We start from the raw sequence: 16,551 nt of genomic DNA, 5'->3' as shown, positions 1-16,551 counted from the left end.
ACCTGGCCTGTTTTTCACATTATATACATAAAATAAGAAAATTTTAGAAAAGATACAACATGCAAAAAATGTAGAAAGCAAAAAAAAATCCATTATCACCATTACATCCATTATTAGTTTTGACAAATTTTCTTCTAGTCTTTTAATATGCATTTTTCTAAACATGTTTCATCATCCAACCACTTATACAATTTGCATAAAAGCATATCTATTGTAAACACATATGATCATCATTGCAGCTTTGTGCCACATTATATTTTACATCTACAAAATTTAGGGTGATCGAAATTATTTCACATCATAATTACTGTAACAAAAATACATAATCTTGGTTTTCATAGAAAATTCTTATATAATGATATACATTTCCAGTTAACCATATGCTTATACCTATGAATCATATAACCCAGTATATAGAAATATACATGGTTTTATAACCTTATGCATTTCTAATTAATTAACTATAACACTTTTTTGGATGACTTACCTTTAATTGTTCTTTAAAAGTATCCTGAATTCCTATGTACTAATTTTGGTTTTAGCTAAAACAAATGCTCTCAAAATTACAAATGTTTTCCCCTAGCATTCTGCTGAAATATTGGCGGCTTAACATATTTGGCTTTAGTAATTCATCCTATTTCCTTGATTGGAATTGATCTCAACAAGACAATATGCATTTGGAAAACACTGATTATATTTAATAAAAAGTGAATGGATGTCAAAGAACATGCTACTCTGTGTAATGAGGCTTTTTAGATTAGGTCTAATTGTCACTGATATAAAACTAAAAATCCTTTATGTGCTAAATAGCAATTAGCTTTCCTCTCAGAACAAAAATCTAGTGAACTTAAAATCATAAAGATATCTTTGGCATAAATAATATAAGTAAGAATGAACCAAAAATTAAAAAAAAATTTTTTAAGTTTCTAATATGTTTTATGGCTATAAAACTGATTTAGTGTATACAGAATGTGTAATACTGGTTCACTACAATTCTAGGAATCTGGTGAAAGATTTAGTCTAAGTCAAAAAAATTTTTTTTTTCTTTTGCTTAAAAAGAAAGAAAAATAGAAAACCCTAGAATATATTTCTCTATATTTCTATAAATCTCAGATAAACACATTTTGGCATTTTAGAACTACCAATAAAGAGACAGGTAGATCTGGACATAACTTCTTTCTTTAAAAGTCACGGACTACAATAGAAAATAGGTTACATGATGTATGCAAAAGATTACTTTTTCAGAAACCTTGAGTTCTAGTTATGTCTCATCCTTGTTGATGTTGTGTGACCTTAAAAAATTAATTTAAGCTTCAAAACTCATTCGTCTAATTTTAAGAAACTCTTGCAGAATAAGGAAGACCTTTTCCATTTCTAAATTGTAAAATTAAAGGGTAAGATAGGATATAAAAACCTGCCTATTCACAAAATTTTAATTGCCAAAAAATTTTTTCCTACGCATTACAATGGGACAGAAGAGAGAGAGGTTCAATCAAGAAAGAAAATATCAACTTCAGCTGGCTGAGCATTTTAGCCTTTTTGAAACATTTTTATGCATCTGATCTCATTTTAATATTGTCATAATCCTATGAGGCAGAAGTGTAATTATAATCGTCTCTATTTGGCAGATAACAAAGTTGAGGGAAAAGGGGCATTATTTTGTTATTGTTCAAAATTACAGGAGTATAAAAGAGTATTTCATGGATTAACAAGAATCTAGGTCTCATCACTCCTTAACTGGGACCCCTTTCAGTGTAGCTAAAGGGAGTAATAAGCACATGCAGCTGAATACAACTAAGGAACAAAGGGAAAGCATTAAAGGAAAATACAGGAAATGAGATCTCCTTGGTGGGTTTTTTTTTTTTTTTTTTCTGATTGGTGAGGTTGTGTACTTAACACCATAAGCTCAAAGGAGCTGTGGTGATATGTTCTGAAACGTGCACCAATTAATGTAAAAAGTGAATTTCTGCAAAAACTAGAAATTTCATTCATCTAATTTTAAGAAATGACAAAAAAAACTTATCAAACTTGTAAAAATGCATCATACAGTGTAGCATAATCAAATGGACAAGATTCTTCCAAAACACTAGGGCATATATATCCTCTTTTGGACTGACTTATAATAATAGGGGTTTCATATTCAAATTAGTTTTTAAAACTAGCTGTACTTTTCAGAAAACTAATGATTTCCTATATTTCATATGAATATCCAGATGCTTTCATACCCGTATAAACTGTAAAGTTATAGGTTGAATTAATAAACAGGAAAAATTTACTTAAATATGAAAAAGATACCTATTATGTCAAAGCTCCTGGTTAAACATAGTAAACTGAGGCCTTAATGAGTGCTTACCACAAAGTTATATGTATAGCCATATGAATTAATTAATGAAAGGCAATGCTCCAGAGTGTAGTGAAATTTACTTCATTTGGTTATGGTACTACTTTTTGGTTCAAAGACTATACTTTTTAAAAAGTGGATACCTGCGGTCCATCTCTGGCTTCATAGAAGTCACCCACTCTTATTTTTGCACTGAAGCTGAAATTGTCCCTTGAGATATCCATTATTCCATTTCTGCTGAGATACTGAAAAAATCACATATTTTTCCACTTCAGGTTTTAATAATTACAACCCAGCTTTCATGTATTGCTAGCTTCACGGCACTAATGTTTTTCATACTCTATCAAGGGGCTATAAATTTATAGGAGATCAATTTAGGTTATGTACAATAGTCCCATACAAGAGAATATTTAATATCAAGGAACTTTATCCGAGAAAGGAGTACATTTTTTTTTTTGTACATGATCATGCTTAATAGGCACCAAATGTACATTATTTGGTGAAAAGTATGTACCTTTATTACTTCAGGGTACTGCCTAAGTTTCTTTCCACATGGAGCATAATATGCTACTTCTCCTTGAAGACGCCCTCCAAAGTTTCTTATTCTTGTCTCTCTCTGCCAGCTATACATAACAGAAATGAAGGTTATGACATACTGAATTTTAAGAAAGCTTTTAAAAATTAAAAAAAAGTTAAAGTATACATGTTCTCTAGAAAACATGAACAATAAAAACAAAAACTCCTCCAAAAACCCAAATATATTAAAAATTAAAATTATTTAGATTTTTAGCTAATTCAACTAAAAATTGTTTCAATTTATAAATATTTAAACTCCATCAACATTTTCAGAAATCATAATTAATTACTCTGGGTATTCTGACATTTCAGTAACATGTCAATCTGTACTATTTTTACATCTGAAAAGCTTTAAGTTAGGAGTAAAGTAAACCTGGCTGTCTGCTGCTTGAGGTTCATGTACATTCAGTCTGAAAGCTGTCATTTCTAATTAAATCATTTTAGCCAAACTCTGGTGGTGTCTCTCAATTTTGACCAAAGTGGCTTCTACTGTCCTCTAATTCTATCTTCACAAAAACTTCTCACAGTCTCACTGTATCCTGCCCTTTGCCATCTAATTTGCTCTTCGTTCTTCTTCAGTCATGTTCCTACTTGGTTCCATCATCCCACCTTAGCTCTGCCATACCTCAAGGAAACAGGCTTTATTTCAGTTTTCTGATAAATCAAATTCCTTGCCCTTCGCTCTGGCTCTTCTGCACTAATAAATACTATGCAGCTTATGGACTTCTTTTATTAACTGTAGAGAATAAGAAATCAAGCATACCTCAAACATGCATAAATATATGGGGGAAAAAGAAAAAGGAAAACCTTATTTTGCATACCCATATTCCAATGGAATACGCAGTTCACGTTCATCTGTTATTCTTCTTCTTTTGGAAGTGCCTTTAAAAAAATTCAACTGGTTAAAATAAAAAATGCATTTATATAATAATCTTTTGATAGTTTAGAAACTTTTCTTTAAAAAAGTATATTTTAATGACTTGGATTATTTAGTGTATTTCTGTAATTTACACTTTATTTTTAGACGGTTTTCAATAAAACACTGTGTAAGGCAGGGGGCTTTTTTTTTCTTCTTTTGAGTCTGAATGACAGAGTTACTGTTTTTTCTTTCTAAAGAAAATACAATCCAAGGTAAAAACATACACCTTTCCTCTCATTTTGTTATTAAAGAGATGGCTAGAGAAGCAGTACGGAAATAGAGGTTTTGGAAAAACAATTTAAATTATTGACTTTGAAAACATGAGGTTTCAGAAGCTGGAAAATTTCAACAGCTGGCTCATATATTTAGAGATGATTTCATTTCTATGTCCATATACATCCATAGTAAAAAACACTACCAGGTCTTTTAATTAACCTAAACTACCAAGGAGCAGGATTAGGATTTTATGTAAAAATTTTCAAAGGCAGAGTGGAAATTTCAGAAATGCAAATAAATTCGTCTAAAATTAGTAGGCCGTCATACTGGTTGGTATGTGGTAAATAAATGCAAAGCTAGAAACTGATAAGAGGAGAGTGAAATAAGTAAAACAACAAAATATTTTAATATATACATTTATTTTCTTAGACACTGAATGAGAACTGAAAGTAGTTTTGAAATACTAAATGAAGACCTCTAGGAATTTATAAAAAGTCAAACAGGAAAAAAAAAGACATGGCATGTTAATGGAATAAGAATGCTACTCACTAATAGAAATGACATTGGCTATTTGTTGGGCAGATAGCATTTTAAGTAACCAAGTGAACTTTTTTATAAAGTACAGTTGGCCCTTGAACAACGTGGGTTTGAACTGTGTGAGTGCACTTAGATTCAGATTTTCCTCCGCCTCTGTCACCCATGAGACAGCAAGACCAATCCTCTTCTTCCTCAGCCTACTCAACATGAAGATGAGAATAAAGAACTTTATGATGATCCACTTCCACGTAATGAAGAATAAACGCATTTTCTCTTGCTTATGACTTTCTAACATTTTTCTTGTCTCTTTATTGTAAGAATACAGTATATAACACATACAACATATATTAATTGACTATTCATGTAATCAGTAAGGCTTCTGGTCAACAGTAGGCTAATAGTAGTTAAGTTTTTGAGGAACCAAAATTACATACAGATTTTCAATTGTTTAGGGGCCAGTGCCCCTAAACTCTGCATTGTTCAAGGGTTAACTGTACAAAAAAGTCCAATTGTCAATTAAATTCTATATTCTAGAAGCACAAACTGAACAAAAAAAGCAGAAAAGATTCAAAAACAAAAGAACTGTCATCAGTCAGATCCTTAAGCTGGAAGCTCAGGGGGAAAAAAAAGACTAGGTAATGGGTCATATCCTTTGAAAATACATGCTGACCTTCCTTAGCCAACCTAAAATCTAGCTTTAATTTTGATTTCCATGAGATCATCTCCAGAAAACTCTACCAATAAAAATTCTCGCTATGGGTTGACTTCTACTTTAGAATAATAAAAATAAAGTGTAGGTACCAGAGTGTGGGCTTGAAGTAAGTGTGGAAGAAGATGTACCAAGAAAAGCAGGTGACTGGGATTCAGAACATAAGGCAGCAGGAGCAGAGCCTGGGGCTTTTGCTATGTGGAGGTTACGAGGTGTTGAGTGAGCTGTGAGACTCATGGAAGGGCTTTTGACAGAGGAAGTTGTTTTATTCAGTTTCATTGAAGTTTTCTCTCCTTCAGTATCACTATCTGATTCATCTTGGTCTTTATCATCATCATCTTCTTCTTCTGATCCTTCTGTATCTGATTCTGAATTACTATCTGATTCTAGGAAGTAAAAGAAGCATTTGTATATTATAACTAGATAATCACCAATAATTTGCAGTTTGTATCTAAATGGACTAGTTCAGGAACCAGCATCTGCGAATGAGAACTCAAATGAGCACTTTTCCTGAAGAGTAAATATTATAAGCTATTTGAGAATAATATATGTAGGCTATAAATCTTCAAAAAAAATTAAAGTGTAAGTTTTACTCAACACTTTAATCATAAAATAGTTCTCATGTGACACTATTCACATGAGTTATGCTTAATGGCTTCTTAATAATTTTTTATTTAATGGAGAAACTAAAGTAAAAGAGGGAATTAAACTGACTATTCACACTAACAGATTCCAATGGCTTAAGAAGTATATAGGTTGAATATGAGAAAGAGAAATCTGGAACTACCATTATACTTTCATTTGGGCTTTGGCGTAAAACAAAACAATTTTCAACAGGAGATTCTTGGTTTTTTCGCTGCAGTTTTTCTATTTACATACAAGACTTCAGGCTTTTCAGGCCTCTCAAAAAATTAGGCTTACAGAAAAAATTATAGCAGGATAATTTAATAATTTGTTTGTTCTAGCTATATAATCCTATGCATGATGCATCCATTCCTCTAGATACGTAAAATCTATTACTAGATTAAACTTGATATACATAAGAGTGATACTTAGACTATTTCCTCATAGTTCCCAAAACAATAGCTCTTGTGGAATTCTGGTTTGTGTGATACTATTTGCCTATATTGAAATTTATTATAAAAATTAGTTTTAAAAGTTATGAATATTGATATTTATGATCATGTAAAGTTGTTTCATGGGAACCCCAGGAAGAGTGGTTCTTACCCTGAGCACAAAATTTGTTTTTAACTTACAGATACTTTAAATTGTATATCTAAGTATATTTTCCTGTTCAATTAGCTGCTAAAATAATTACTTGAATCTGTAGTTGACCAGTAACAAATCCATAAACATTTATAATATGTATTTCATTTGTGTATTCACAATTTAAGCTTTCTTGTATTTTATGTTTTCAATCTTCTGTGGAATGAGGAGAGGGAAGGAAAATAAAAATACAAAGAAGTTAAACCCCAACCCAGCAAAAAAAAAAAAAAAAAGTAGAAAGTGACTCAAAATTAAATCAGAGAGTACTGTATGTGCTATTTAATGAATTCTGTGTTATTGTTGGACATTTATAGTGATTTAGGTTTTTGGTACCTTCTAAATGACTGTGACTATAATTTTACCTTTTTTCAAAACAGCTGGTGATACATTTTAACAAGTAGCAGAAGAAATAAAAAAAGAGTGGTCCTAAATGAAATAAAAATTAACCAAGTTGATGAAATTATGCCTTAATTATGCATCATTTGTATTCACTCTAATGTGATTATTTGTTTAATGTCAAATGAATAACAAGCTGAGAATCTGACTTAGGATTTCCAGTATCAATTACTCCTGTATTTTACAATCTCATTATAGAAAAGCAAAAAGCTGTGTGAGACATAGTAAATGACACCAATTTTAAGTCTGAATTAAGAAGCCCTTTAAAATGTTTGATTCACATAGCATTTAGAAAAATACTTTAAATTTTAAAATGAAAATAACCTGATTGGCTGTCGTCAGATTCATCATCTTCATCATCTTCCTCATCATCTTCCTCATCATCTTCCTCTTCATCTTCATTTGAATCTTCAGAATCTTTACTACTGGGAATGTCTGAATCTGTTCCTCTGAATTGTTCCACTAACGATTTTGTAGGATGGGAGTGATGCTGTGTTTTTACTGGGTTTACATTATTGCTAACTGCTTTTTCCTTCCCTTGACTATGCAGGATGGGAGAGGCAGAGGGCATTACAGGTGTCTGATTGCCAGGGGTTCTTCTGCCACTTGTACTCAAATTTACAGGTGAGGAAAAAGGGGTGCCACTTGCAGCAATAATGTTTTCGTTAATCTTGCTCTGCATTTTAGTTTTGGTAGTAAGTGCTAGAGGAGCTTCTTGAATGACACTTTGAATAACTCCATTTGGTTGGTGATTACCTAAAAGTGCATGTGTCAAGAATGGATTCGGGTGGTTGTTTTCTAACGTTTGTTTTGGATGTGCTGGTGAACTAGAGGTTGCTTTTGGATTTGACAAAGCTGCAATAACCTTCTTCAGGCTCTTAGATGACTCTTGTTTCTTTAATTGTGATGGGAATGCCTGTTTATATTGTTCCTGTTGAAACATAAGTTAAAAAACATAACAAAATGTACCAAAAAACAAAGATTGCTTTTATTTGCTTTCAATATCTAAAAACAAATTACAGCTATCATATCATACACAAATTTAAATCATGATATACAAGTGCTGTAAAAATAGCAACAGCTATGACTGTTGTCACTTGTATATCATGATTTACATTTGTTGCTACATCTTGGCTACATCTAATTAAAATTTAATTAGTTTTTCCCCCTCAAAAATTATATGCCTTTTGACTACCCCCTCTTTACTGTTACTTCAATTTTCATAATAATCCAAACCTGGTATCATTTTCTTTGCATGAAATAGCCTCCTTTCAGAAACTTCAAGCTGACAAAATACTGTTTATTCTTCAAGATCCAACCCAAGACGCTTTCCAGATTTCCCAGCCAGAAGCATTCTTTGCCTCTATCCTTTGCACTCCTTTACCTCTTTATATAGATGTTCCTCAACTTAGCATGGGTGACTTCCCCATATACTCACCAAAAGTTGAAAATATTGTTAAGTCAAAAATAGATGTATACACCTAACCTACCAAGTATCATAACTTAGTCTAGCCCACCTTAAATGTGCTGAAAACACTTTTATTCACCTAAAGCTGAGCAAAATCACCTGCCAACACAGTACTGTAGAGTATCGGTTGTCTGCTCTTGTGATCAAGTGGCTGACCAGGATCTGTGGCTCACTGCTGCTGCCCAGCTTCAAGGGACTATTATACCACTTTCTACTGAATGTGTATAGCATAGCATGCATGCCATTGTAAAGCTGAAAGATCATAAGTTAAATAGTTCTAAGTTGGTGAGCATATGAACTCTTAAGCCATACCACCTTTTAGTATACATAGCATATGCCTACGTGCCTTAAATCTCTAAGGAGGTAAGTTAACATCCTGAATAATGAATTAGCACTTATTTATTCACCTTTATGGTCTTCCTAAGACATTGTTCAGAGCCCTATACTTGGTATGTACTCAAAAAACAATTTTAGGTTGCTGAATGAATAACTTCCTGAGCACTTTGTGAGGCCGACGCAGGCAGATCACTTGATGTCAAGAGTTTGAGACCAGCCTGGCCAACATGGTAAAACCCCTCTCTACTAAATATACAAATATTAGTCAGGTGTGTTGGCACGTGCCTGTAGTACCAGCTACTAGGAAGGGTGAAGCAAGAGTATCCCTTGAACCCGGGATGGGGAGGTTGCAGTGAGCTGAGATCCAGCCTAGGCCACAGAGTAAGATCCTGTCTCAAAAAAAAAAAAAAAAAAAAAAAGAATATATTGATATTAGGGAAAAAAGGACACTAATTTGAAACCCAAGTAATTTTGAAGCTTTTCTTATTCCAACGTATTTATCCCCTTTTTTCTTTTTCTTTTTCTGAGACGGAGTCTCACTCTGTCACCCAGGCTGGAGAGCAGTGGTATGATCTTAGTTCACTGCAACTTCTGCCTACCAGGTTCAAGCAATTCTCCTATCTCAGCCTCCAGAGTAGCTGGGACTATAGGTGCATGCCACCACATTCAGCTAATTTTTTGTATTTTCAGCAGAGATGGGGTTTCACCATATTGGTCAGACTGGTCTTGAACTACTGACTTCAGGTGATCTGCCTGCCTCAGGTGATCAGCCTCCCAAAGTGCTGGGATTACAAGTGTGAGTCATTGTACCTGGCCTATCCCCTTACTTCTAAATCATTAGATCTTGGGGGTGGGGGCTTACCTTAGAAATGGGTTGCAGGGGAGCTAGAATGACATGACTGCATTGCCAAAAATATATTAACCAGGTATATATGTGAATATAAAATCAGGCCGGGCGCGGTGGCTCACGCCTGTAATCCCAGCACTTTGGGAGGCCGAGGCGGGTGGATCACGAGGTCAAGAGATCGAGACCATCCTGGTCAACATGGTGAAACCCCGTCTCTACTAAAAATACAAAAATTAGCTGGGCATGGTGGCGCGTGCCTGTAATCCCAGCTACTAGGGAGGCTGAGGCAGAAGAATTGCCTGAACCCAGGAGGCAGAGGTTGCGGTGAGCCGAGATCGCGCCATTGCACTCCAGCCTGGGTAACGAGAGCGAAACTCCGTCTCAAAAAAAAAAAGAAAGAAAGAAAAATAAAATCAGAGAAATTTATTTTCTGATGTACATATTCTACCGCTGAACACTAAGTAATTAAAATGAGAGTAGAATTTAATTTAAACTTGTCTATTATAAGATAATATAGAAGCTATATCTTTTTTTAATAAAAAAATTCTTATGTAAATAATTTGTAACTCACCCGTTTGGATCTCAATTCACTGGTCAATGAACTAGATTCTTCAGAGGTATTTTTATTCCCTGCTTTAAGAACATCAGGAGAAGGAACTATGAGTTTCATGTAAGTTTCCTTTTTGGCTTGATTTACCAAAGATAAAGGTTTCACATTGGACACCAATCCCGTAGACTGTATTACACTGGTGTGTTTGTTCACAGATTCCTCCTTTGCCTGAGAGCTTTGGAAAATAAATGGAAGCTGCTGTGACAAAACCTGAGGCTGTTTCTGCTGGGATTGGAATGATGAGTGAGTCTGGGATTCAGACACTAGAGGTAATGGCTGGTGTATTCTTTTTTCCTGGGCTTTTTCAGTTGCTTTCTGTCCATCTGCTTTTGGGTCTGAAATACCATGTAATAGCACCTAGAAATAAAAATAAAAAGGTAACTTCCTAACATCTATTAAGACAAAGAATATCAAGCAGTAAAACCTGAAGACAAAGGGTACTTTAAAAGTGTTATTAGGCCTTATGATAATATCTAAAAATCTAAAAATAAGTAAAACAAATACCACATGTTCCTTTAAAAATATCCATCTTATGTTCTTTCTTGTGCAAAAGTATGAGCGCAGAATAATGATTAACTTTAAAACTACAGACTTGAGAGTCAAGATAAACCAGGTAATTCCTAAATATGAATATGTCTGGATACTGTCCATGAAAAAAATTATACCTGGTTGTTACTTTTATGCTGTGCTTCACTCTCTGAATCAGAATCATCATCTTCACTTTCTTCAATACTTTGATCTTCTTCCTCTTCATCTTCTTCTAGATCATCTGAATCACTACTACTAATGCCTTCACTTGAGGTGTCTGATGATGTGCCTGAATCACTCTCACTGTTGCTAGAACTTTCCATAGCTTTCTTCCTTGGTTTCTGGAAAATGACAAGGTATTGGCAAGACTTTATTTCTGGAAAACATTCACTTCATAAAAGGGTGTGCTCTTTATAATTTTCAAATGTTTTCGATCTCAAAATGTCATTGTAGGAAAAAGTCATATTGTCACGGTAATTATTTGACAAACTGATCAATTATCTTTTTTTTTTTTTTTCCTTGAGACGGAGTTTCACTCTTGTTACCCAGGCTGGAGTGCAATGGCGCAATCTCGGCTCACCGCAACCTCCGCCTCCTGGGTTCAGGCAATTCTCCTGCCTCAGCCTCCTAAGTAGCTGGGATTACAGGCACGTGCCACCATGCCCAGCTAATTTTTTTTGTATTTTTAGTAGAGATGGGGTTTCACCATGTTGACCAGGATGGTCTCGATCTCTTGACCTCGTGATCCACCCGCCTCGGCCTCCCAAAGTGCTGGGATTACGGGCGTGAGCCACTGCGCCTGGCCAATTATCTTATATGACAGAACTCCTTAATAAAAAGTGCAAGTGCTGTCATGTAGAATATTGAAAATAACAATATAGTATATGTGTAGATGTACTGATATTGCTGTTATTCTTCAAAATGTATGACAGATGAAAAAGATCAGTTCACAAAATAATCCCAACTATGATATATACATTGAAAGTTACGCATATAGCTTTAGTCTTCTTTCTTTTTGCAGACAGACAGTGAAGCAGTAGCCAAACATTTACTTATACCATGCCACACACACCTTTCCAGGTATGTCCAAGACAGAGTCCTTGCCTTCAAGAAACTTACTAGCGCTGGTGGTAGGGGAGTGTAGACAGATGCTTAGTATAAAAGCAAATCATTCCATATAATAATAAGTGCTGTAGAGAAGACAGAGTAGGGTAGCAAAAGATTTACAGGGCTGCTTTAGTTAGAGTCAAGGAATTTAACTGTTTATGTTTCATTTCAGAAAAGATTTTAAAAAAGACAAGATAGATAAACATAAAGAGAGAGATTTATTTTTGGAACATTTAAGACTCTGCAAGAAAAACAAAATCCAAAGCTGGTAGAAAGTGCTATTAGGTCATGTAAAAGAGTAGTTTTGTGTTCAAGAACACATAATAGTAGTGGATAAAAAGAGAAAACATCATGAGAGGAATTATAAAAAAAAACAAACTGATCAATCAACTTATGACAGAACTCCTCAATAAAAAGTGCAAGCTCTGTCATGCAGAATATTGAAAATATCTATAATTATTTAACAATGGGAAAGTTAAAATTTCACCAAAAGAAAAAGAGAAAAGGAGAAACACTGAAATAATGGAGCAAGAAGATTAAGTATAATCTAGAAACATTTCAATGGCATTTGCTGATAAAGAACAAAATAGCAATAAGTTACAAAAGTCATAATCTTAACAGAAATACATCCTTTCATGACTACTGGGGCTTGGGGAATGAAATACAGTAATATAATCTCCATAACAGAAAGCTAAATTGAAGCCACAGTTACAGATTGCATATCTGTAGTTTTTTATTGTGTCTTCTGAACACTGATTCAGGTAACATTCATATGAGTGAGGAGAGTCATTCCTGCCATTATATTCTTGCATTAACTCTGTTTTAACTGCTCTAAACTAGCTACCAGAATGGCTCCTTCAAAGATACACAATTCAATAAGCAGACTAACAGCTATCAACATTTCTTGAGTTTTCTATCCTCAGAGTAGGGCAGAGAGGAATGAGAAACTGAATTGGAATTGTATGGGAACCACAAGATGAGAAAGACCAGGGAAATAATAATGCATTAATATTAAGACTATCATTTGTTTGTCAAAGAAACAGCTACTTCTTTGCAATCAAAATCTGTTGTGGTTTTCTAAGCATGTACAGTAAGACTATGAAAATCGTAAGGTGCCTATACTGAAATTATCATTTTTGTTTTACTAAGGGCTAAGAAAGATAAGAAATAAGAGAGCTAACATACTTAACAAAGATGGCCATTTAGGAACAGCTCAGGATTGCAGCTCCCAGTGAAAGCGCAGAGGGTGAGTGGACGCCACATTTCCAGACAGATTTTTATTGCCCACAGACCAGGAGATTCCCAGGTGGAGGAGCCCCACGGGTGGCCATTGCAGCTGTTTTGGTCTGCGTGGCTATTTTGGCCTGTGCGGCTACTTTGCCGGCGCCCCAGTGCGGCGGTTCTCTGTACAAAATACACTGGTCAGGGTGCCCGTTTAGCTGGTGACTGGAGCCCCGGGAAGGCACAGTCGCCCATTCATCTGATTTAAAAGGGGATTGAAACAGGGAGCCAGGCCAGGAGATTCCTGGGCAAAAAAAACAACACGAATCTTAGTGCAGGATACAGTGGCGCAGTGAGTTGCTGCAAGGGAAATCACACAGATCCCAGCGCTTTTTCAACAGGCGACTGGAAGACTTGGGAGAGAATTGACCATTCAACAACAACAACAAAAGGCTGAGAGGCAGGGAGCCAGGTGATCAGGCTCAGCTGGTCCCGCCCCCACAAAAAAAAAACAGCAATTGGAAAAGCTCTGGGTTGAGAATCTCAGAACAAGCACAGCTGAACACACGATGGCCCCGCTTTGCTGGGGAGGGGTGTCCGCCATTACCGAGGTACGCCACCACTACGGAGGTAGTCCGCCATTGCAGAGGCAGCCCACCATTGCCAAGGCAACCCGCCATTGCTAAGGCAACCTGCCATTACAGAGAGAGTCTGCCATTACAGAGGTGGGCCACCATTGCTGAGGCAGCTCTAACTACACCCATATAAACAGGACTGCAGGGAAATTCATATAGCAGCTGGGTGGAGCCCACAGCAGCTCAGCAAAGCCTCTGCAGGCAGACAGTAACTAGGCTGCCTTCTTGCTGGGCAGGGCAGCCCTGAAAAAAAGGCAGCAGCACAACGAAAACTCATAAATAAAGTCCTAACTCCCTGGGACAGAGCACCTGGGAAAAAAAAAAGGGGGGTTTATGAGTTCTGCTGCAGCAGACCTAAACGTACCTGCCCAGCAGCTCTGAATGAACAACAGATCTCACAGCTCAGCACTTCAGCTCCTATAAAGGACAGACTGCCTCCTCAAGCAGCTCTCTGACCCCCATATATGCAAAGAGTCACCTCATAAAGGAGAGATCAGACTGACATTTGGCGGGTATCCTTCTGGGACAAAGATAGCAGAAGAAGACACTGGTAGCAATCCCTACTGTTCTGCAGCTGCTGCAGGTGATCCCCAGGCAAGCAGGGCCTGGAGTGGACCTCGGCAGTCCTACAGCAGAGGGGCCAGACTGATAGAAGGAAAACTAAGAAACAGAAATAACTTCATCATCAACACATTGGACGTCCACTCAGAGACCCAATCTGAAAGTCAGCAACTACAAAGACAACAGGGGGATAAATCTACAAAGATGGGAAGAAACCAGCGAAAAAGGATAAAAACACCTGAAACCAGAACACCTCTCCTCCTACAAGGGATCACAACTCCTCACCAGCAACGGAACAAGGCAGGATGGAGATGAAATGACAGAATCAGGCTTCAGAAGGTGGGTAATAAGAAACTTCTGTGAGCTAAAAGAACATGTTCTAACCCATTGCAAAGAAACTAAGAACCTTGAAAAAAGATTTGATGAAATGCTAAAAAGAATGGACAAATTAAAAATATAAGTGAATTGATGCAGCTGATAGAACACGTTCTAACCCACTGCAAAGAAACTACGAACCTTGAAAAAAGATTTGATGAAACGCTAGAAAGAATGGACAACTTAGGAATATAAGTGAATTGATGGAGCTGAAAAACACAGCACGAGAACTTCACAAAGCATGCACAAGTTTCAACAGCCGAATTGACCAAGCAGGAGAAAGGATATCAGAGGTCGAAGATCAACTCAATGAAATAAAATGGAAAGGCAAGATTAGACAAAAAAGGGTAAAAAGGAAATGAACAGTCTCCAAGAAATGTGGGACTATGTGAAAAGACCTAATCTACATTTGATAGGTGTACCTGAATGTGACGAAGAGAATCAATCCATGCTGGAAAATGCTCTTCAGGATATTATCCAGGAAAATTTCCCCAACCTAGTAAGGCAGGCCAATATTCAAGTCTAGGAAATACAGAGAACACCACAAAGATATTCCTCAAGAAGAGCAACCCCAAGGCACATAATCGTCAGATTCACCAGGGTTGAAATGAAGGAGAAAATGCTAAGCGCAACAAGAGAGAAAGGTCGGGTTACCCACAAAGAGAAGCCCATCAGACTCACAGCAGATCTCTCTGCAGAAACCCTACAAGTCAGAAGAGAGTGGGGGCCAATATTCAACATCCTCAAAGAAAAGAACTTTCAACCTAGAATTTCATATCCAGCCAAAAAAAGCTTCATAAGTGAAGGAAAAATAAAATCCTTTGTGAACAAGCAAGTACTCAGAGATTTCATCACCACCAGGCCTGCTTTACAAGAGCTCCTGAAAGAGGCTCTACATATATACAGGAACAACCAGTACCAGCCACTCCAAAAACATATCAAATGGTAAAGAATATCAACACAATGAAGAATGTGCATCAGCTAATGGACAAAACCGCCAGCTAGCATCAAAATGGCAGTATCAAATTCACACATAACAATATTAACCCTAAATGTAAATGTACTAAATGCCCCAATCAAAAGACACAGACTGGCAAATTGGGTAAAAACCCAAAACCCATCGGTGTGCTGCATCCAGGAAACCCATCTCACATGCAAGGATACACAAAGGCTGAAAATAAAGGGATGGTGGAAGATTTACCAAGCAAATGGAGAACAAAAAAAAGCAGGAGTTGCAATTCTAATCTCTGATAAAATAGACTTTAAAGCAACAAAGATTAAAAGAGACAAAGAAGGACATTACATAATGGTAAAAGGATCAATGCAACAAGAAGAGCTAACGATCCTAAATATATATGCACCCAATACAGGAGCACCCAGATACATAAGGCAAGTTCTTAATGACTTACAAAGAGACTTAGACTCCCAAACAATAATAGTGGGAGACTTTAACACCCCATTGTCAATATTAGACAGATCAACCAGACAGAAAATTAACAAGGATATCCAGGACTTGAACTCAGACCTGGAACAAGCAAACTTAATAGACATTTACAGAACTCTCCACCCCAAATCCACAGAATATACATTCTTCTCAGCACCACATCATACCTACTCTAAAACTGACCACATAATTGGAAGCAAATCACTCCTCAGCAAATGGAAAAGAATAGAAATCATAACAACAGTCTCTCAGACCACAGTGCAATCAAGTTAGAACTCAGAATGCAGAAACTAACTCAGAAGCTCACAGCTTCATGTAAACGGAACAACTTGCTCTTGAATGTTGACTGGATAAACAATGAAATGATGGCAGAAATAAAGATGTTCTTCGAAACCAACAAAACAAAGACACAACATACCAGAATCTCTAGTAGGACACAAAGCAATCTCTACAGGAAAA

General features: G+C 36.2%; 1 protein-coding gene across 26 annotated transcripts in view; it reads right to left on the bottom strand.

Moving 5' to 3' along the window:
• BAZ2B (bromodomain adjacent to zinc finger domain 2B) overlaps positions 1-16,551 on the bottom strand; it is a 423,693-nt gene that overhangs the window by 113,012 nt on the left and 294,130 nt on the right. For 18 of the 26 annotated variants that reach the window (XM_074399602.1, XM_074399607.1, XM_074399604.1 and 15 more), the window contains 7 exons: positions 10,887-11,090; positions 10,183-10,578; positions 7,285-7,891; positions 5,391-5,684; positions 3,739-3,799; positions 2,856-2,964; positions 2,485-2,586 (listed from right to left, as the gene is read on the bottom strand). In XM_074399602.1, the coding sequence (XP_074255703.1) occupies positions 2,485-2,586; positions 2,856-2,964; positions 3,739-3,799; positions 5,391-5,684; positions 7,285-7,891; positions 10,183-10,578; positions 10,887-11,090 (1,773 nt within the window). The remainder of the gene's footprint in view (positions 1-2,484; positions 2,587-2,855; positions 2,965-3,738; positions 3,800-5,390; positions 5,685-7,284; positions 7,892-10,182; positions 10,579-10,886; positions 11,091-16,551) is intronic. The other 8 variants (XM_074399611.1, XM_074399613.1, XM_074399616.1 and 5 more) reach the window with 3 other exon arrangements.

Source organism: Saimiri boliviensis, chromosome 5 (genome assembly GCF_048565385.1).
Source record: "Saimiri boliviensis isolate mSaiBol1 chromosome 5, mSaiBol1.pri, whole genome shotgun sequence".
NCBI classification, from domain to species: domain Eukaryota; kingdom Metazoa; phylum Chordata; class Mammalia; order Primates; family Cebidae; genus Saimiri; species Saimiri boliviensis.
Note: the sequence above shows the minus strand (reverse complement) of the source record. Positions and strands in the feature narration are given on the sequence as shown.